The sequence below is a fragment of the Equus caballus genome, chromosome 20, assembly GCF_041296265.1.
Source record: "Equus caballus isolate H_3958 breed thoroughbred chromosome 20, TB-T2T, whole genome shotgun sequence".
Classification (NCBI taxonomy): Eukaryota; Metazoa; Chordata; class Mammalia; order Perissodactyla; family Equidae; genus Equus; species Equus caballus.
Genome location: NC_091703.1, coordinates 33,730,340 through 33,751,879, shown reverse-complemented (window position 1 = coordinate 33,751,879; position 21,540 = coordinate 33,730,340). Strand labels below are relative to the sequence as shown.

General features: G+C 49.2%; 1 protein-coding gene across 1 annotated transcript; it reads left to right on the top strand.

Annotated features, from left to right (window-relative positions):
* Positions 1-3,437: 3,437 nt before the first annotated feature.
* On the top strand, positions 3,438-10,811 carry LOC100146287 (H-2 class I histocompatibility antigen, alpha chain-like). Its single transcript, XM_070244390.1, has 5 exons — positions 3,438-3,496; positions 3,739-3,787; positions 9,195-9,428; positions 9,812-9,985; positions 10,566-10,811. Exons 3-5 carry the CDS (start codon positions 9,362-9,364, stop codon positions 10,658-10,660), a joined length of 336 nt encoding a protein of 111 aa, XP_070100491.1. The 5' UTR covers positions 3,438-3,496; positions 3,739-3,787; positions 9,195-9,361; the 3' UTR covers positions 10,661-10,811.
* Positions 10,812-21,540: the final 10,729 nt, after the last annotated feature.

The following is a 21,540-nucleotide window of genomic DNA, read 5'->3' as shown; positions in this document are numbered from 1 at the left end:
ACTTCTGAATTGTGGCACTGCTGCTGCAGTGCACAGACTGTTCCCCTCACAGAGGTCATGGATCCTGCTAATGCGAGTCAGGATGTGTCCTTTCTTCACTTAAAATGCTCCAGTGGCTCCATCTCACTCATGTAAAGCCTCTACAAAGTAAGGAACATGAGCTCAGGAGCTCTGGACTGTTTTGTTCAAAGCTGTATCCTCAGTATGTACAGCCAATACTGGTATGTTGTAGGCGCTAGATTAATTTTGTCAAATGAATGAAATATAGTGGAATTAAAATTTAATTGTATCACATAAAAATCACAAAATAAAAAATACAAAAAAAAATCGGGAAAGATTTTACTTCCTGCAACTAGTGTGCCTGACAGTTCATAGATTCATTCCGTTGGAGAAAATGTTATGTGCTTGTGTGTTGCACAGTTAAGCCTGTGTGTAGTTTTATATTACCACATAAGAAATTACCACCAACTTAATGGCTTAAGACAGCATCAATTATTTGCTTACAGTTCCTTATTGAGAAATCCAAGCAAGGTGTATGTGGGTTCTCTGTTCAAGGTCTCACAAAGCTGTGTTCTTATCTTGAGTTTGAGGTTCTCCTCCAAACTCACATAGAGCTTGTTGGCAGAATTCTCTTTCTTGCGGTTGTAGGACTGAAGTCACATTTCCTTGCTGGCTGTCAGTGAAGGAGGGGGTGGTAATGTGGCTCTGACTTCCCTGCCTGGGCCCTGGTGAGAATGGTCTGTCCTGCACTTCTTTTCAGAGTAGGAGTGATCAGTAGTCTTGGAGTCAGGGGCTCTGTATTCGCTCCCTCCTCCCTAATGAAGAGTGCTTTATGCTTTTTGGGAAGCAGGGGTCTTCACAGTCTGCTGATCTGATGAATATCATTGTCCCATCTCCTGAAATAAAGGCACATGTGCACATAACAGCAACTCCTGCTTGCAATACCAACGTGGGGAGGTTTCCTAGACCTTGATTCTCCATTTACACAGAGAGAGAGGGGTGGTGGAAGTAGGGGCTGATGTCCAGAGCGGGAGCCCCAGGTGTCCTTTAGAAATTCTCCATTGGTGTTCATTTGCTTTCTGAAGTTTGGAAGAATTTGCACTCAGGAGGAGAAAGCCTTTGAAGAAGGTGAGAGATATTCAGGCGTGGGTATAGGGGGTGGAAGAGGATGAGGAAGTACAGACAAAGCAGAATGGGGCTGGGCAGGAGGTGAAGGGTCCAGGAGGAGAGGGGCCTGGCCCACTGGCAGCTGGTCTTGAGCCTGGAGCCTCAGTGCAGGGAGGACTGAAGCCCATGAGGAATGGGGAGAGTGCAGGACCTTCTATTGTCTAGAAAAATCACCTCAGAATTTTGTTCGTTTTTGTATTCTATTAAGATGAATTTGGTAAATAAGCCAAATTAATAAGCATGGGAAATAAGGACCTACTTTTCCAAGGATAACTTTTACAATCTCCCCCGAGTTTGAACTCATCACCAGTCTCCTGAAGAAGGTAGCCAGGCACCATCATGAGGCCTGTGAAGCCTGCTCTTTTTACTTGAGTCTCTGCACTTCCCCCTCTGCTTTGGGCTGGGGGAGGGGGTGGTGAGGAGGAGCATGGAGGCTTTGGGCGCTTCCTTCTGCACTTCCTTTCTCTGTTGTTATTGCTGGAGTTCCTGCCTCCCCAGCACCCCATCCCTCACCTAAGCAAAACACAGCCAGTGGCATGCTTGGCCCAGGAAGCCCCTTGGGGCCTCAGACCCACTGGAACTACCCACCCGAACAGCTTCTCTGCATACTCTCCCTGCCTGAGGCAACTGCCCAGATGGACTGGATCCTCTTGCAGACGCTGCCTTTGCCCAAACATTCTTGAAAGTTCTTTAGATCAGAAACTCCTTCTTTAGACTTGCTCTGAAGCCTTTGACCTTTCTCAAGGGCAAATTGATGTTCAAGGAACAAGATCTGCCCGAACTTTGTCTAAGACCCAAGGATGCTATGGCAATGTGGGTTTCCGGTGTGGCTGAAGCATAACTGTGACAGGTACCCAGTGCTTGCACTTGATTTTGCACTTCTTTTTATTCTAGCCTGCGCCTTTTGTCTTAGTTTTACATATCTGTCTACTCCACTCAAGACATCCCTTTCAGAAACAATTTAAGAAAGATTCAGTGCTATCAAAATGTGAAGCTGTGTCTTATAGAAGAAAGTATAGTGTTGAGTTTTAATTAACATTTTGGTTTTTAAAAATCTGAAATTTACTGAGTTTTGGGCTTAATTTTACAATATTTAAAAACTGAAATATTCTCCCTGACTCCCATACAAATTCAAATGTATACTAAAAGAGAAATTTCTGCATATCAGAGAAAGTGAAAATCACCAAGTTATCCTACTCCCTGGGGATATCACTGTCAAACTTTGGTGAGAAATCTTCTAGGTTTTCCTCTGTGTAAAACATGTATTATATTAGTGGGATTAGTGGCATTATAATTCAGTTTGTTCCTAAGCTTTGGCAAAGCTTGACAGTGTATTGGGCACACCTTTTCACAGCAATATATTAAAATCTATCTTATGCCTTTTATTGGTTGCAAAGATTTTTATCACATGACCTTTCTTTGGGGAGATGGAAATGTCCCACATCTTCACTGTGGTAGTGGTGACATGGGTGTGTACAATTGCCAGAACTCAACCAGCTGTGCATTTCAAATAGATGCATTATATTGTATGCAAAGTACGGCCCAATAAAGTTGGTTTTAAAAATATTATCCTCTTTAAAATTTGTACTTTGGTTATATAAAAACAACCAAACACCTTGTTGGTGTTGCTAAAAGACACACCCTGACACATCTGGAGTTAATGGGTCCTGATCTGCAACTTTCTCTCAAATGGTCCCACAATAACAACAATAGCCATCTATTTATGCATTCAGAGAAAGATCAAACAGCTGAAGTCAAATGTCAACAAATGACAAAACTAGATAGAGGGGGAAAATAAAGGTTAGAAATAATACTACATTTTTTGAAATTTATTTCCCCTTTACCATTTTTCTTCCTTTTTCTTCTCTCTTCCTTTCTTAAAACACTTTCCCCCTTCCCTCTCTCTTTTCCCCACTCTCTCCTTTAAGTCTTATCCCCTGCATATTCGAGCCCCGTGGTCAACACGCGTGCTTGCGTCCACCTGCAGAGGTCAGGTACGGGTCAGGTACCGAGGTGTGAGTGGGCTGTCGCCTGGGCATTTTGTAAGCGGTAAAGCGCTACCTGGCCAGTGGAGCTAGATTCAAATAGGACGGTCCTGGGCGGGCACTTTCCTTTCTGGGGTGACCTGAGGCTGTAGGAAGTGTTTTCCATTGTTAGAAACCAAGATGGGGCCCCTTGGGGGAGGGGGCTGGAAGCAGCATTTCCGTACTCACCCGCCTCAGAATCAACCAATGTGTTATTTATAAGTCAGATTCCAGGTCCCCCTCCAGAGTCTGGGACTCCGAATGTCGCTGGACCCGGGGCAGGTCTGCGTTTTCACCACTGGCAGGTATAACTGCCTAGGAGTTTGGGAACAGAAACCTAAATGCAGCTGGCTCCTCTCCCACTCCGCCCATAAGCGCCTTTATAACAATGAGCAACATTTTTTAGGCCAGGTTGCGGGGGCGGGGCGGGATGTAAATCCTCCATGGAAGCTCTGGGCCAGCCCGCTTGAAAATAAGCCCGGGCCGCCCAGAGAAGCCGCGCCTTGGATTATGTAAACTGCCGTGGGTATTTCGGTTTCTTTTCTAGACCCGGCAGCGGCGCCTGAGATCTGCGCAAGGACGACGCCCCTATGCTTGTGAGTCTAGGGGTCCAAAGGCGAGAGTGGAGGGAGAAAGTTTATGGGGCAGAAAAGAAGGGGGCTGGAAGCGGGGTGGGGTGGAGAGGACAGGGCTTTGCACGGAAGATGACCTGCAAGGCTTGGTGGAGGAAGGGCAGGCACGCCTAGATCCTGGGGAACACCCCAAATCAGAACCCTAGACCATCAGGGCCTCTCCTGCTCCCTAGGAAGAGTGGAAATGGCTTCATCTCTTCTTGCAATCGTTTTTAAATGCATTGGAACAAACTTAGCATATTGTCATTTTTTATTTTAAAGTATTAAATGCGTTTTTATGGAGGAAGGGGTCAGCTGAATGAGACAGTTTGCTGGAGCTGCCACACCTCGGAAGTCCTCAAGGAGGGTTGACATCTTGGTGGGAAGGGCTTGGGACCAGCTGTCAGGAGAGCTGGGTTCCATCTGCCTCTCTACACTGTCGCTACCCTTGTGACCCTTAGCAATGGAAAGAATCTCTCTGAGATGGGACAGGACCCAGTCCATGATGTGTTAGATAAATTGTGATGGTCAAAGAAATTAATTAATAAACATGGATGTGAAATCTAAGAAATTGTTAACACTTTCTGATGCATGACATTTCTATCCGCAGAAAAGGTGTAGGAGAAGGGTCTTAGCAGAATGGTTAGTAATGATGGGCATAGTTCAGCTTTAAAAAAGGATTTGCAGGGCAGACAAAGGTGAAGTGAATACAGCTCCTGCTCCTGGGGTGGCTTGTTGTCTAATGGAGTGAGCACAGGTTGGTAAGATGGGGTTCAAGACAGGGCACGCTTGGTACCATCAGGGAGGTTCGAACCATGGGCCAGACCAGTGGTTCTAAGACTCGCCTACACACTGAAATCATCGAGGAGCTTTCAAATATATGAAGGTCCAGGTCCAACTCAAGGGGTACTGATTCAGTTGGTTTTGGCTGTGACCTGGGCATGTGGATAGTAAAATCTCTCTAGATGGTTCTAAGAAGCAGCCAAGATTGAGGACCACGGGTGAGATGTTCCAAAGGCCAAGAGCTGTATGCTGGGGATAAGGCACAGCTTTTAGTAGAAGGAGTCTTTCAGGACGGCATTATTGTTATTATTATTATTGATACATAGTTCATATATCACATAACTCACCCTTTTAAAGTGTATAATTAGGTGGTTTTTAATTGTACTGAGGTTGTGCCGCTATAACCACCATCTAGTTAGGATGATCTTTTAGCATGTGCAGGTCTGATGGGTGGGAAGGCAGAGGTGAGAGTAATCCAGAGGAGGGAGATGCTCAAGCAGTGGCATCCTGGCGGGACAGGGTAAGGAGATGGGGGGGAATCCACTTTTACAGCAACCCAAGGGAGATGTCACCAGAGAAATGGGGGTGATGCCAAACAGCAGGTGGTGGCAGCTCTGGGCTTTGATGGTGTGTTAAATTTGACTGTGTGTTAAATTCAGCAGATGGGGCAGCTGTGGATGGCTTGGGGCCCTATGCTTATAACTGGGGACAGTCACAGTGTTCAGGAAGCCTTTGCAGTTTTCTAGGCTGAGGTAGATGAAAGCCTGGACTAAGGTAGTGGCTATGGGATTGAATAGGGGCTGGAGGAGTTGACTTTGAGTTCATGAGGCAGGGGAAAGGGGGATCAGAAGGGACCGAAGATGGTGACGCTAAGAGAACTAGGGGAGAGAGAGAAGCTGGTCTGGTGGGAGAGGTGCAGTTTCCTTGTAGACCTGTTGGATTCGAGGGGCAGATGTTCCCAGAGGTGCAGATGTCCTGAGGCAGGTTGGAAAGGGGAGTCTGGAGTGAGGTTGTTGTTGGAGTGGAAGGTGGGGAGCCACCCATTGGGCTTGTGATCCCCCAGGGGCTGAATAGAGTGGCTGCCCTGGGAGCATTCAGACACTTAGAAGATGTGGCCACTTGGCTGGATCTGGTCATTGGGAGGAAGAGGAGGACGTTATAATGGCTGGAACATCTAAGAGAGTTTGGACTCTGAGTGATTCAACTGGGCAAGTTGCTTCTGAGAAGCAGAGGTGGCTAAAACCTGAAAATCTGGTCACTGGGGATGTTGCCAACAATGCTATGCTTGGTTAGGAAGCCTTGCTGTGGGAGAGAAGATTGTCCTAGAAGGAAGAAGCCAAAGAAAGGCCAGCCTGTGGGATTTCTCTACAGGAGGTCAGTGAGACCAGCACTACTCTGTGCAGGGGCGTCCACTTTGCTGGGGAGGGGGGCAGTCATCTGGGTGCCTCTGAGGTTAGGGCCCTAACACTCAGGGGCTCAGAACCTGTCCCTGGGACATATGGCTACACTCATGGGTGGTCTAACCTGCCTGGGGATCATAATCATCAGGCCCTTAGAGCTTTTTTCAGCCAGACCCAGACCAGCCTTGAGGACTTCCTGTGATCTTCTTTTTTTCTCAGCCAAGTCCTGGGACTTTCCATGTTTATAGGCAAAACCCTCCCTGTGTTCTTGATTGGGAGACATTTTCTCAGGTGAGCCTGAGTCGAGTGGGGCCAGATGTTTTTGTTCATAATTTTCTGCCGGCACTTAGTCACTCAGGCAAGCTCTGACTCTGCGAGGTCGGCAAAGTTGCAGTCATGTGGCCATGCCATTTCCTGCTGCTCAGGCCAGTGCGGCCCTTTTTGCCCCCGTGGTTACCAGTGCTGGTGAGTGGGGCTCATTGTGGTCCTTGGCCTGGCAGGAGCCTAGGCCGATTCAAGGGGTCCGGGAGGGTTTTGGTGAGTGTCTTTAAGTAACAGTGATGGTATCTGTGGTGAGGCCTGCATGATGGGGGGCTGGATGCAGCCTGTTGCCACCCCCACTCAACCTTGCTTTTCCAGTCTCTTTAAAGTTCTCTTCTCACCCTTCCCCTTTCCCCCCATGGTCTGCTCTCCTTGCTTTCCTCTTCCTGTTCTGACATCTCAGTCCTTCTGACCACCCTGGGCCCCAGGCTGCCTCTTGGGTTGGTGTTTTCAAAGATTTTATTTTTTCCTTTTTCTCTCCAAAGCCCCCCAGTACATAGTTGTATATTCTTCGTTGTGGGTCCTTCTAGTTGTGGCATGTGGGACGCTGCCTCAGCGTGGTTTGATGAGCAGTGCCATGTCCGCGCCCAGGATTCGAACCAACGAAACACTGGGCCGCCTGCAGCGGAGCGCACACACTTAACCACTCGGCCACGGGGCCAGCCCCTTGGGTTGGTGTTTTGAATGGCATTCAAGGGCCCTTGGAGGTTTGAGGCTGAGACCACACTTCCTACCAGTTTGTGGAGCACCCTCTCAGGCCCCTGAGCACTGTCTTCTCTGCTCCTGTTCCAATTCCTGCTTTGGGTAACAAGGAGAATCCAGGCAGGCAGCTCTCAAGGGTCTCAGTCCTAGGAGTTAGAGGCCTTTTTCTAGTGACCAGGAGCTCTATGGGGAGCCCAGGCTCTAACCACACTTCCTCCTGCTGTGGGCACCTAGGCTGCTCCTGACTCTCACACTGAGGGAGGGTAGAGTCTGAAGGCTTCTGGCCAAGGGACTCCATCTGTGACTTCTCTGGTTTCCACCATTCCCCTCCCCTCTCACTTCCCCATCCCAGTGTTAACTCTAATTTTCTGATATGCCAGCTTCCCACACCAGATTCTCTTGGCCTCCTCCCCTGCCATGTCATGTGCCCCCTCAGTCCTTTGCCCTTCCCCTCCCTGCCATCCTTTTCTCTCTACAGTTCTCTAACCCCTCTCTGGAGTCTCCTTCCTTCCTCCTCTCCCCCCACCACAGATCCCTCCTCCTCCCTTCCTGGGTCATTTTCTACAAGAAGCCTTCATCTGCCTGGCTCTCCCCAACTTTCCTGAACCCTAACTTTCTGGGAGTGTCTTTTGCCCAAGGTGTCTCCCTTCATTCCCACTCCCCTCCCCGCCTCACCGCCCTCACCAAGGGGAGTCCTGAGGCACAGTGCACAGCCCCTTGTGCACAGACCTGTCCCCTGTCTTGGTGCCCAGTTGTACTCTCTCCCCTCCAGTGCAGACTCCTGCTTTTGGCCCTTCTTCGTTATGGGCCTTTCACTCAGCACCGCCCCTCCTCACTCCATTCCACACCTCACCCTCTTAAGGCCTCCACTCTCGAGCCCACAGGTGCTAGACTCCCTCTCTCCCTGGTCTCTCTGCACTCCTCTTTGCATGCCACCTTCCCTGCTCTCAACACTTGCCCACCAGCCTGAGACCCTCACCAAGTTCTCATCTCTCACAAGCCCTCTCTAGTGAGGCCCTTGCAATCACTACACCACCCTCACGCAGAACACTCCTCCTCTCCTATCAGCACCCTAACGCAAGTTATCCCAGGGTCACCCCTACTTATCCCTAGGCCCCAGTCCCAGGCCCTCAACATTATCTCCCTTGCCACCTCTGGTCCTTTCAATCTTTCCACCCCTCGTAGACCTGCAAACTGTTCTTGGTCCAACTACTCTTTGGCTTTAACTGCCCCCCCACCTTTGGTTCCTTGAGCCCACTGGGCTCTCACTCCCTACACCCTGTATCCAAATCCTTGTTTATGACACTTGGTTGGATCTGGCCTTTCCCTGCTAAACCCTCTTTGGAAGTACGACCTGCCCTGCTCCCTGAACAATATGGGTCCTTCCGCAGGCCATGCACCTTGGTATTTAAGATCTATTTTCCCTTCTATTCTGCCTCCTTTGTAACTCTAAATGACCCTTGGACACACTGTACTGACTATTTGAAACCTGGAAACCTGCCTATCCCCAGGGGATACTGGCACGTCCATCTACTTGGGGCCTCGCCATGCCTCTTCCACTCTGGGCCCAGGCCCACGCCTTCACCTCCCCCAGGGCACTGGCCCACCCTAAACACCCTTGTGTCACAGTTCACCCCTCATGCCCTCTGCCTCACTGCCACACCCTCCCTTGGCCCCAGCTTGTCCATGATGAGCCTTCACCACAGGCAGCAGCCCCTCACTCCCCATCTCACCCTAACCCACCTTTGTACCACAGTCAACCTGACCATGGATCCCTCCCATCCTGGGCCCCTCACTCCTCCCTGAGAAGACCTACCATCAGCGTGGCCTCCATGCTTCTCCCTTGCCCCCTGCAGGCCAGCCTGTCCCCTTGACCTCCTACCTGGCCCCTTAGGCAGCCCCTGCCTCCCTCTCCTGGCACCTGTCCTACATGTTTTCCCATTTCCATTCCCCTCTTTCCATTCCTCAATTCCCCTCCCCCCCTTTTCCCTTTCCTACTGTCCTGTATTGGAAATCTCATTCTTGTCCCTTTGCACATGTGCATTTTCTGCATCCTCAAGACCTCAAGAAGCTCAGGGCAGCTGAGCTTTTCTGTTTAACGTCTCATGCGCAATTATTTCCAGGCAGCAGTTTCATCTGGTCTCCTCCTTGCCCAAGGGCTCACAGTCTTCATTATAACCTCACAGTAGTGTCCCAGGATGGATCTGTGCAATCAGGATTTTTCGCTGAGGGGCAGTTGGATGGTCAGCCCTTCCTGAGCTACGACAGTGAGAAAAGCAGGGCAGAGCCCCAGGGACTCTGGGCAGAAGCTGTCTTGGGAGCTGAGACATGGGACGCAGAGACTGAGGACTTGATGGAGAAGGGGAAGGACCTCAAAATGACTCTGGCAGACGTCATGGCTCTGCAGGACCAGAAAGGAGGTGAGAGTAGGGATGGGACACGAGTGATATGAAGCCTTTTCCAGGAAAGTTTGAGGCAGACAGCAGGGACTTATGTCTTTCCACTGATTAGGCTGGGAGTCGGGGTGAGGAATGGGGACTGTGGAATTCAGCACGGAGGCGGCCGTTACTCAGCTAGCACAGGAAGACATGGAGGAGAGAGAGGAGGGGCCGCCTGGCTGGAGTTTCTCACTTGGGCAGGGAAGGCAGAGGGACACAGAGAATGGAGAAGTCACTGCTCAGTCAGGGCAGACTTTCACTTCCTCCAGGAGATTTGGGGCTGCGAGATCCAAGAAGACAACAGCTCCATGGGCTTGTGGAATTTCTACTATGATGGGGAACTCTTCCTCTCCTACAACCCAAAGACCCATGGATGGATAGTGCACCAGTCCTCACCTCAAACCCTGGCGATGGAGATCAAGAATGCTGGGACACAGATAACTTTCAAAGCCAGGATTACCGTGCCCGTGTGCAGGGAGAGCTTTGTCAAAGACTGTGGAGATATCTAGAATCCTGGATGGGCTTCAGAGAGAGAACAGGTATGACCCCGGGGCAGGGCCGTCCTCTCCACCAGACCCCTGGAGCCTCCCTGTCAACTCTGCCCAAGGAAACCCTCCTTGTACTATGGTGTACATATGTGTTTTGCTGGTGTGTTATGTTGTGATTTGCCTGTTCTGTTAAAGTCATTAGATAAAGAAACCACACAGGTGGGCAGGGCAATGAACTTACCCAGTGACCCTAAAACGGGTAGGCGGTGCACCCTCAGGCAGAACACTGAACTAGGGAAGGTGGGTATCAGGCAAGAGAGGAAGCCCTCAGACTAGGGGGCTAGAACCTGGCTCCCAGTGTGTCGGTTGCGGAGAGCCCACTCCTCACATCCCTCTCCTCAGCTTCAACATGTGGATGTGAGAGAGTGAGGCCTCGATCCCACCCATCCTCCTGCCAGTCTAAAGAAATTGGGTCTGAGGGTGCAGAACAGACTTGGAGAAGGTGCGGGGTCACTGACGGCTTCAGCCAGAGTTGGAAAGGTGGGGAGGGGCAACCATGTTCTCTCTGTCTCCCTTAGAGGGGAGCAGGTCTTGGCCACCAGCCTCACTGGCTTTGTGCTTTCTTTCCCAGTGCCCTCATCCGTGAACGTGACCCACAGCCACGACTGGGAGGGCATAGTCACCCTGACATGCTGGACTTTTGGGTTCTTTCCCACGTCTCACTGACCGGGCTTCAGGATGCCCAGCCTGAGCCAGGATGCCCAGCAGTCTGGGGGTGTCCTGCCTGATGGGAATGACCATAAGGATTCCCCAAGGAGAAGAGCAGAGTTTCACATGCCACGTGGAACACAGTGGGAACCACACTGCACGCCCAGTGCCCTCTGGTGAGCCTGAGGTGCTCCTGAAGGGGCTTCTGACCCTGGTGGGGTCAGGGGCCAGGGTAAGGGAGAGGAGAGCAGGCTGGAGGCTCTGAGTGCCCAGATTATAATAAGGCTCTTTTTCAGGAAAAGCCCCCGTACAGCAGAGTGGATGGCCAACCATTCTGCTTGTTGCTGCTGTTGTTGGTATTGTTAGTGCCATTATTCCATGTGCCCTTTGGTACAAAAAGAAGAGGCGGACAACATTGCCTGCAGAGATCCCAGGTGAGCAATCTGAGGAGCGAGTGCACATGGGAGGGGTCTGCCTGGGACATAAGGTCCCTCTCATCTCCCTCTGCACAGATAGGAGTGGGGATGACAATCCTCTGTAATTGGAGCTGGACGTTGGGGTACTTGTGAGGGGAATGGGAGCCACATCTACATCTATAGCCTTTAGTCCTGCCCCTATCCAGGGCCAGGTCTGGGCCCTTGCGTGTGCAGCTGTGGCCTCTCCTTGCTCTGGGTAGGGATCGGGCCACAGGGAAGACCGTGGCTCTCTGCTCTGCTCTCATCCCTGTGTCTCTGTAACTCAGGATCACCAGCTGGTCCAGGGGTGATGTGTTGAGATCATGTGCCCATTGGGAAAGGCCTGGGTGATCATGGAATCAGAGGGAAGGAGCAGTAAAAGCATCTGTGACTCTGTGGGAGAGTCACACACTGAGAAGGCATAAGAACAAGAGGGGACACCTGTAGTCCCTTCCTGCCTGTACCCCTTCCCCCGAGTTTTCCAGCCACCAGAAAGAATCCAAGTAGAAGACTCATGAGGCCCAAACTAGGGGTCACTGGATGGTGCCGGAGCCCTATCTAAGACATCCCCTTGGGAATCCCTACTTCCAACAGACAGATGATTCCTGAGCTGAAGTGGTCATCTTCTATCCATTTTGCAGACCCTTAAATTCCTCCTCCAGGAACTGTCTCCCAAGTGTTGTTTCCTCAAGGTCACTCCCAGCCTCTACTCTTTCCCAGCTCCCGTCACGTGCCCTCATGCTTCCTGGAGTTTTCTTGCAGATAATATGGAAAAGTAGATGAGCAGATCCCCCTTAACCATTTGGGGACAGGGGATTGCCTATTCTCAGGGCAGATGTGGTCACTATTTGTATCCCACCATCAGGGTTTTTTTGCCCAGCTTCTCGGGGCCTGGCCCAAGAGGCCTTTTGGAGTGGGCATGTGGGCTGTGCTTGGGACCTCACCTGGTTCTCCCTGAGCCCGTTCCCTTCCTCTTGGTGGTCACTTCCCTTCTTCATGGTGGTCACTTCCATTGGAGAAAGGGATGGTCAAAATGATTTCCCCACATTCACTTGCTTGAGAGGAGAGGAAATGGGAACAGGGATTTTTGTGTTTGGGCAAAGAACAAAGGTAATGCATGAAAGAGTGAAGTAGGGGTGAGGGGTGCAGGCACTGGGGTCTTTTGTTCCCACCACTTCTGTGTGACCCTGGAGCTGGGGGGGGGAGGTGATTGTCACCTTGAAACTGATTTCCTTACAGTTGACACTCAGTCCTGAGCAGACTGGGAGGGTTCATCACTCTGCCCCAGCAAGGGGCTCCATCCATGTCACACTCAGAGCAGGGGCCCTTGCAGGTCTGGGGTTGCTCCTGCTCTCCCCGGGGCAGCCTCCTTGGATAGAACAGTAGTTCTGATTCCCTTGGGGTAGAAATGGTTGCCTCCTATGTCACTGGGGCATTAGCCAGGAAAAGAGTGTGAAAATCATATGCTCATTTCCCAATATTCCTACTTTAAATTTTGATGTCCAAGACAAATGTTTATGATATCAGCTGGCTCATCTTAATAGGATTTCCTCCAACACTCACCTTGCAATGCATATAGAATGAATCAGGAATTCAAATGGGGAGCTCCCTGTCTAGGAGGGTTCCATGAGGGAGGTGGGTGTGGTGGCAGTGGCAGTCCAGGTACAGAGGTGGGCAGACACAGCCTCAGGCTGAGAGGTCTCAAGAATCCCCAACTCCACATTGAGCAGCAGATTTCCTCCAGGCTGCCAGCAAAGTGCCTGGTTGAGTCCCTGCTAAGAATGGGAGCAGAAAGTCCTGACAGCCTCAGCCCAGCGGCAGCACTTGAATGGAGCTGTGATTCCAGGAGCCAGTGGGCCAAGAAAGGGCAATTAGAAGGCCAGAGCAGCCTGAGAGCCTGGGCAGGGTGTGAGGGTCAAGGTGATACCAACCCTGATATCAGTTTCCCCACATTAAACCCAGCATATATGGTTAAAACCAGAACACTCATTCTCTGCTTACTCTCTGGCTTCCTGGCTCCAGAATCCACTATCCTCCGTGGAGACAGACACCATCAAGGACAAGCACCTGGACTATCTCCTCCTGCAAAGAGATACGGGCTGGTGGGAAAGCTGCTGACCAGCAAGGTCATGAGCTCCCTCCTCTCTGCAAGTAGTCTGAAGACCAAAGACAGGCTGGTGGGAAAGCTCCGACAGGGAAGGCCATATGCTCCCCCTCCCCTACCTAAAACCCCAAATAAAAACCTTTTCTTTTAGCTTTTCGGGGAGTTTGGGATTTCAGCGTTAGCTGCCCTCTCTCCTTGCTAAGCGCTGTGCAGAAATAAAATTCCTACTTTCTTCCACCACACCCGGTGTCAGAGATTGGCTTGCTGCGCAACGGGTGAGCGAACTCACGTCAGGTTTGGTAACAAAGGCAAGGTTGGGCCTCTGTGAACATGGGGTGCTCCAGAGTCTGGTCAGGTATGGACCCCACAGCAGCCTTGTTTTTCTAGACTGGGCCCGCTGGTCACCTGAGATTCCTGGTGGGCTTTCCAGCGAGGAGCTGCTGGCTCAGGGCTGGGGGAGGAAAGGAGGCTGAGCTGAGAGGGCAATCAGTGCCTGTGGTTGTGCAGGGCCAGTGGAGCGGACACTGGCCCTGGTGGGCAGGTGCTTGTGCAGGTGAGGAGGCCTGAGAACTAAGGAGAGAAGAAACTGTCTGTATGACCACTCCCAGGCCTGGAGGAACAAGGGGCTGGGGCCTGTCTTTCAGGGAGGCCTCCCACTGTGTTGGGGGATGAGTGGGGCTTGAGAAGGTGGGAGGCCATTGTGGTTCCACTCCCTGATGTTGTCCTTTAGTCCTGTGGCCCTTTCTTGTTCCTGCATGGTGGATGGTGGAAGCAGAGATAGGTGAGGATATTGATGGAGTCATGGGAGGAGACCAGCAAGGGCTGGGAAAAGTGGGGTGAGAGGGAGAAAAAGTGGGGGTGCTATCTTCCCTCAGAGAAAGGCACAATCTGGTTTTGGGGCAACTGAAGGAGAATTCCTGAGGGAATATAAAATAATTTTCTGCAACCAAGTGAACATTTGTTTACCTCCTATTCCTCCGGAAGTCGTTAGCCTACAAGTCCTGGATCAACACCAGATGGCGCCAACAGACCTCAGTGGCACCAGGCAGCTGGGATTTCAGTCTGTGTTGTCAGCCCCTGAGTCCACTGATTGAGCTGAGGGAGCATGGAATCTGCAGCCAGGAGGCCAGAATTCAGCTCCCTGCTCGGGTCTTACTAGCACTTTCCCTCTTGGTGCCTCAGTTTCCTCATCTAAGAAATGGAAAAGATAAGAGTATTTATTTCCAGTTGTGGTTGCAGGATCAAAAGTGTTAATATATATAAGTTTCTTGCAGCTGCACTTCATTATTTATCAGTATTTTTATTTTTTGTTATATTACCTGTATAATAATTCTATTATTATCAGTAGGGTTTCTCTGTGAATTCCTTTGTTATGGCTCTACTCGAGGACTCTTATAGCAGCTTTCCTGGCACCTTGAGTTCCCCTTTACCCCCCATCACACTTGTATATGCATTACTTCATAACAACCATGTCTGCATAATTTCTTATTGAAAGTGTGTAAATGCTCTTTGAATACACATATCTGGTCTGTGTTTTACTTCACGTGCCTGGGAAGAGACAGGGTGTGAGGTTCTGGGGAGAAGGAGAGGTGTGTCTCGATGCCTGGACACAGCCTTAAAAAATCTCCACGTCCATCACCTCCAACTCCCAGTGAGTGACAGGTTCACAGCCAAGCGTAAAGGGCTGGGAGAAGATGGGATGGGACACCTGAGGCCAATGTTGAGAGGTGGCCCTGTAGGGGGAAAATCTCTTTGAACAGTTGGCACCTTCGTAAGGAAGCAAAGCTGAAGTGTGATATCAGGGGAGGGGCACAGTGACAGTGCTTTGGGGTTTCCTGATTATGAAGATTAGGGGTCTGTCTGCTTCTGAGGTGAAGCGACTGCTGGGCATGTGTGGGCTGAGTTGATGAGTAAATAAATGAGCACAGAATGTGGATGAATGAATCAAGTGTCAGCATCTGCCTCCATCAGTTCAGACTGACTTGTGCAAGGCTGATGGGGAGGTGAGATATTCCCCCCATGATGCTCTGTCTTTCCTGACTTGTGGTGTGGGGCACACACCTCTTTTTCTGTGGACTCAAAGGAAAAGAGATCAGATTTGTGGTTAACAGGTGGGAGGTGGGGGTAGGGGGATTGGATGAAGGTGGTCAAAACGTACAAACTTCCAGTTATGAGAGAAGTCAGTCCTGGGATGTGATGTACAGCATGATGACTGTAGTTAACACAGCTGCAGGGCATGTTTGAAAGTTGCTGAGAAAATAGATCCTAAGAGTTCACATCACAAGGAAAAAGTAAGGTTTTTTCCCCTTTTTTTTGCATATGAGATGATGAATGTTAACTAAACTTACTGTGACAGTCATTTCACAATATGTAAGAAAAGTCGTTATGTTGTACGCCTTAAACTTACACAGTGCTGTATGTCAATTACACCTGAATAAAATTGGAAAAAAAGAATTTTGTTCGTAGTTCTATTGCATTGTCTTCCATTCTCTGATTTATTTAATTCCTAAGCCCATTGGTATTTTTCATTAGATTTAAGGTAAATTCTTCAGCAGATTACGTGGTTTAATGTAGTTCTACTTGTTTAGTTTTGCATTTGTTCCCTTTACTTTTGGTGTCAAATCCAAAACATCATCACCAAGACTGAGGTGAAGGACCTTACCACCTATGTTTTCTTGTAGGAGTTTATGGTTTCAGAACTTACATTCAAGTCTTTTACACATTTTTAGTTGCTTTTATGTATAGTGTAAGCTAGGGGGTCCAGTTTTATTATTTTGCATGTGGCTGTCCAGTTTTTCCAACACCATTTATTAAAGAGACTGTCCTTTCCCTATTGTATATTCTTGGCTCTTTTGTCATAAACTAATTGACTAGGTATTTATGGGTTTATTCTGAGCTCTCTATTCTGTTCCATTGATCTATGTGTTTATGTTTATGCCAATACAATACTGTTTTGACTACTATAATTCTGCACTATAGTTTGAAATCAGGAAGTGTGATGTCTCCAGTTTTGTTCTTCCATCTCAAAATTTTTTTGTATGTTCAGGGTCTTTTGTGATTCCACACAAATATTAGGATTGTTTGTTCCATTTCTGTGAAAAATACCTTTGAAATTTTCATAGGGATTGCATTAAATCTGTAAACTGTTTTGGGTAGTATGGACATTTTAACAATACTAATTCTTCCAATCCATGAGCGTTAAATATCATTCCGTTTATCTGGGTCTCGAGGTTCTTGAATAACTGGGTAATATTCTTCCCCAGCTGAGATTCAGATAGTTAAACCCCAGGAAAAGAACAGTGGGGGACCCTGGGGCTCACGGGAGAAGAGGACTGCTGACTTACCAGGTCTCCAGCTCCAGCCTCTCCTGTCAGCCTGCACTTCTCTGCCTTGTTGGCTGCCGAACTTCTGGTTCCCAGAAGCCTCCTCTCTTACCTTTGATCTCCTGGTGGGGCGCAAATGGCCACTTAACCAGGCAGCGGCCTCTCTGCCAGCCTGTGTGCCTGCTTCCCTCTCAAGGTTTGTGGCTGTCTGGGTTCACTGGCCCCAACCCCAGCAGTAGCAGGCACAAGTGACATGGCAAACCTTTCACTTGTGGTAGGATGCCTACAGACAGAGCAAAGCCATATTCCCACCCCTTCCATTCATGAGGACTTCTTCTTGCACATCACAGCTCCAAGGACCAGAGCAGCAAGTAGCATCAGGCCAGCAATGATCCCCACAATGGCAGCATGAACTGGGCAGGTGGTTCTGAGGTGGAAATGAAAGGGACCTTGAGCCTTCAAGTCCAAACCCAGACCTTGGCACATGTACCCAGAATAGCTCCTCTTATGCTGGTTCTGTGAAGAGGTTTCCACCCCTTCACTCCCTCCTTAACCCATCTCAGCCTAAGGAGACTGGGCAGCCCCTCGTGCTGCACATGGCATGTGTATCTCTGTCCTCCCCAGAAGGCACCACCAGGGCTGCTCACTTCTGGAAGGTCCTGGCCCCTGCAGGCCTGGGGTCCACATGCTGCATGTCCTGGGCCTGGTTCTACCCATCCCAAAGCCAAGCCAGTGTGATGTCTGCTGGGTAGAAATCCCAGCCCAGCACCTCAAGGTGACCTTTCCTTCAGGGCCTGAGTGACAGGTCGCGTGTGTTGATGGCTGGTCTGAGGAGAGACAGAAGGTTGAGGCATAGAAAAGAGGATTCTTGTGGGTGGAGAAAATTAAATGAGAAGCCCAGATACTAGCTTTCTGTCTGGTGGTTCAGGTTGTGGCAATAGGTTCTGGAATGATCTTCCCAATCACCAATTGTCTCTGTCTCCCAATATGTCTCATCTTCTGTTAACCCACTAATTTGGTTCTAAAATTGTTGATATTATTTCTCAGTTTAGAAAAATTTCTATTTGTTTCTTTCCTGACTTGCTGTCAGATTTTATAAGTTCCTCATACTCACTATCTGCTACTTTTTGATATTAGAGTCTTTGCAGGAATACTTCCATTTGCCCTCTTTTCTGCTGATTCTATTTCATGGTATTTTATCTCCTGGGGGGTTAAAGGTTGTTTGGAATTGTGTGCTAGACTGTTTTAGAAAAAAATTAGAATTATTTTTAGCCCTAGATGATTTTTTTTTTTCCTGCAGGGGTTTCTGTACATTTCTCTGTGTTACACCTGGTAGATTTCCAACCCAGGAATGTTTCAATCCCAATTCAAGGCATCAAGCACCCCAGATCACCAAGAGGTGAAGCATGAGTATAAGTTCCTGCAGGTTCACAGCTCCCACTAGGAAGCAGCATTGCAGAGACTCTGCTTAATGTGGGGGGTGGGGGTTCACCCACGTCCCCACCTTTGTGACCCTTGGCTTTCACTTCTTTTCTCACTCAGCCCCACAGGGCAGCTGAAAGCTTGCTCATCTCCTCAGGTTCTGTAAATGCCCTCAGAGCAGAGGTGGATCTAACGTCTAGGATTCCTGATCTCACTGTCCTGGGCTGTGGCTCTCACCTGGACCTCGGCTGGCAATGGTGAGGTCATCGTCTCAAGGGGATGCAGTTGACCAGGGAAGGGGAAGATCTCTCTGTGAAGGGGGACTCGAAATACATCACCATGGACAAAGGTAACTGCTGTCCTTTTCTATGGACCTGGCTACACTCTTTCCCTCTGTCCCCTCTGGCCTCAGTAGCCTGGGCAGAATCCCCAACCCCTCAGAGGAAATGCTGAGGAGGCAGGAGGGTGCTGGGGTCCCTTCTTTCCTCCTTTAGGAATGCCTCCAGGAACTTAATCCCAACCTCAGGGAGGTCCTGTGTGTGTTCCGTGGCCCCTGGTACCTGCCTGCAGCAATGTGTGGTTGCTGTGCTCCAGGGGTCTGAGAAGCCACTCGGCACAGTGACCCATCAGGTATTCCCTTGTGGCCTCCACCATGCTGAAGCTCTCCCAGGTGCACTTGATCCTCAGAGCCTGGTGTGCGCCACTGTCCAGGTCTGCAAATTCTCCTTTGAGGAGATGAAGTTCTCACCATCATAGGCAGATTGAACATGACCTCCGACGAAGCTCCCGTCTGGCATCATCACTCAGGTGTGGAACCTGAGCAGGGGACCCTGGTCCTCCTGACCTGCCCAGCTCGCATGCCCTCCCACCTCAGGCTCCTCCCCATGATTGGTCACAGCAAAAGTCAGTGACAATCTAGACTGAAAATGAAACTTGAAGCAAAACCTCCCTGTGTCCTTCTTACTTGTGAGGGGTCAGTTTGAAGCTCCGCCCACATCACCAGGACCCATCAGTGCCTGGTGCGTGGGGCTGGGGGTCTGGACCTGTGTCAGGAGCCTGATGTCACTCACTGGACTCATCCAGGCTGTCATACCCACTCTGGAACCTCAGGTCACTTAATAGACCCTTTAGGGTCTTGATGAACTCTGCCTCAAAGCGCAGATAGTCTGGTCCCAGCTTTTCCAACCAGAGCTTCAAACTCTGATCCTTTTTAGAGTTGAGGAACCAGGGAGAATCAGATGGGCTGCGCAGGAAGTTTATTAACTGCATCCTACAGGATCAGCAGCAACATCCTTCTCCCCACCTCGGGGCTCAGCTCTTTTACTATCTCCTTGGAGCAGGATGATGCCTCATGGCCACCTTGTGGTCTGTGGTGTTCCTTTCCCCGGATGAAGCAGGACCCTGAGATCAACCTGGAGCCCAGGCCTTTATAGACTTTCCAGTAAAGCAGAAAAGGCAAGAGGTGGGACTCTGTCGGGGGAGGAATGGTGTCATCTCCACCTCTGGGGAGATCCCCATCACCATGTTCAGGGGGAGGGCCAAGCCTCTCTGCCCATGCTGAGAGGGAGCTCTGGGCCAGGACTAGCCTGTTGGAGAGGAGAGGACCTGCTCTCTCACACTGATGGCCCCAGAGAGAGAGACTTCTCCCCAGCTGTGTACTAATCAGGTCCATCCACCCCTCAAGAAATAGACCCTGGAGGTTGCTTCAGGTGACATGAGCAAGATGCGCACTCAGAGATGAGGTGGCTCTGCCAGGGTCCTTAGGCCTCCAGTTATTCTGGAGTGCTCTGTGCTCTGACAGGAGTTGGGTAGGAGGCTCTGTATAAAATAGAAATTCTTTATAGCCTCTCGCTATGTTATTTTACTTTTCATTAGCCTTTTAAAAATTGTAATATAAAACACAGATACCAAAAAAGAACAGATATCTCAAAACAGTGCCTCTAATAAAAGGCAAACACCTTTTAACCCCCAGAGAGACAAGATTCTCAGTCAAGCCACAAGCCACAGAATCTGCCCCATCTCATCATAACCTCCTCCCTCCCCAAGTCTTGACTTTTATGTTAATCGTTTCTTTGTTCTATTTTATAATTTTCTCATTCAAAATCATAGTTTAATTTTACCTTTAAAACTGATTTTGTTCCCTTTTGTTCTCCAGATTCCTCCTTTATGCCTTTTATCCTCCTACAAGGTTTCTCATAGTTTGCATTTTCTCTTGTAGACAGAGAAAGGAATTATCCAGATGCTCAGATGAGGACCTTACCCCCTAACACAGATGGTCGAAAAATCCATTAGGAGTAGAGCCACGTCTGAGTACAGGAATGGAAATCTGCCGGTCCTGGCCCAGCGTCTGTGAAGAGCTCACCACCTGCCTTGCCCCCAGCCCTCTTCTGATCTATCTTGTAGAGTTTCTCATAGTTTGCATTATGCTGATTACATCTCCAAAGTTTACTTGAATATGTATCTCTGCTATCTGTATTTTCATAAATTGGTGTATGGATAAGGAGGCTTGATGATATTCAGCTTTGGTGATTTATTTTTGGCAGGAGTACTTTATTGATGGTTTTGTCTTCTTCCATCAAGAGGCATTTAGATTCTAGTTATTTCTTTTACTGTAATGTTAATGGACATTGCTCTATAATGGGTAAATCTATTAATTCATTTGAGGTTGCGAAAGAGTTAAATTGCCAGTCTCTCACTCCTTCTTCATTTATTAGCTGAAGAATTTCTAAAATTAGAGATTTTCCCAGTCTACCATGTGGTTACTCAGTAGAACCCTGTTTTGTGAGAGGCAACTCTGAGTTAGTATCTAGCAGTTTCTGAGTATTTTGCTACCCAACTCTGACCAGATGAGACTCCTCTGTCTACTGGTCAGTCCCTCAACATGGCATGCACATGGTGGGCTTGGCTCAAATCCATCTCTGGCCAAAATACTACGATCAGTGTGGCAGGCTGCACAGAGCAGAAGCCTTTATAACTTGCAGGATGAACTCTTGGTGGATGCTGTTATCAGAAGAGGGCTTGGGGCAAGACAGGGAGTGAGCTCTTCACAGATGCTGTGCCAGGACCTGCAGATTTCCATTCCTGTACTTACATTTCTGTGGCGCTACTCTGAGCGGATATTTTAACATCTCTGCTAGGGAGTCAGGTCCTCATCTTAGCATCTGGATAGCTCCTTTCTCTGACACAATATACAATGACTTTTCCTCAGAATCAGAAAAGAGAGATCAGGGAAAAGAACCTGAAATATGTGAAGTAGATCAGAAATAGACCAGAACAGCACAGGGCATATGCTTCGAAATTTGGGGAAAAAAGAATGTTTTGGGGAACAGTCATAATCATAAATATCCCCACCTCCCCAAAACCTTATCAACCAGCACCAGGACTGAGCTCCTAGTATAGGACAAGCACTGTGCTCCATGGCTTACTGTAACTCTAGGGATTATCCTAAGGGCCCTGGGACCCCATATGGGCAGCTGACCACCAGAAACACAGGGCAGCTTACACACAGTCATCCAATCCTAAAGTGGGAGAATGGATTATCTGAACACAAATATTTCTGACTCTGAAGCCCAAAGGAGTAAAACAGATTCTGAA

Coding starts and splice junctions, on each gene's coding strand:
- LOC100146287 (XM_070244390.1), top strand. CDS start 9,362: ATGGAGAAGGGGAAGGACCTCAAAATGACTCTGGCAGACGTCATGGCT. Junction 9,429..9,811: donor TCTGCAGGACCAGAAAGGAG/GTGAGAGTAGGG, acceptor TACAACCCAAAG/ACCCATGGATGGATAGTGCA. Junction 9,986..10,565: donor GGGCTTCAGAGAGAGAACAG/GTATGACCCCGG, acceptor TTTCTTTCCCAG/TGCCCTCATCCGTGAACGTG.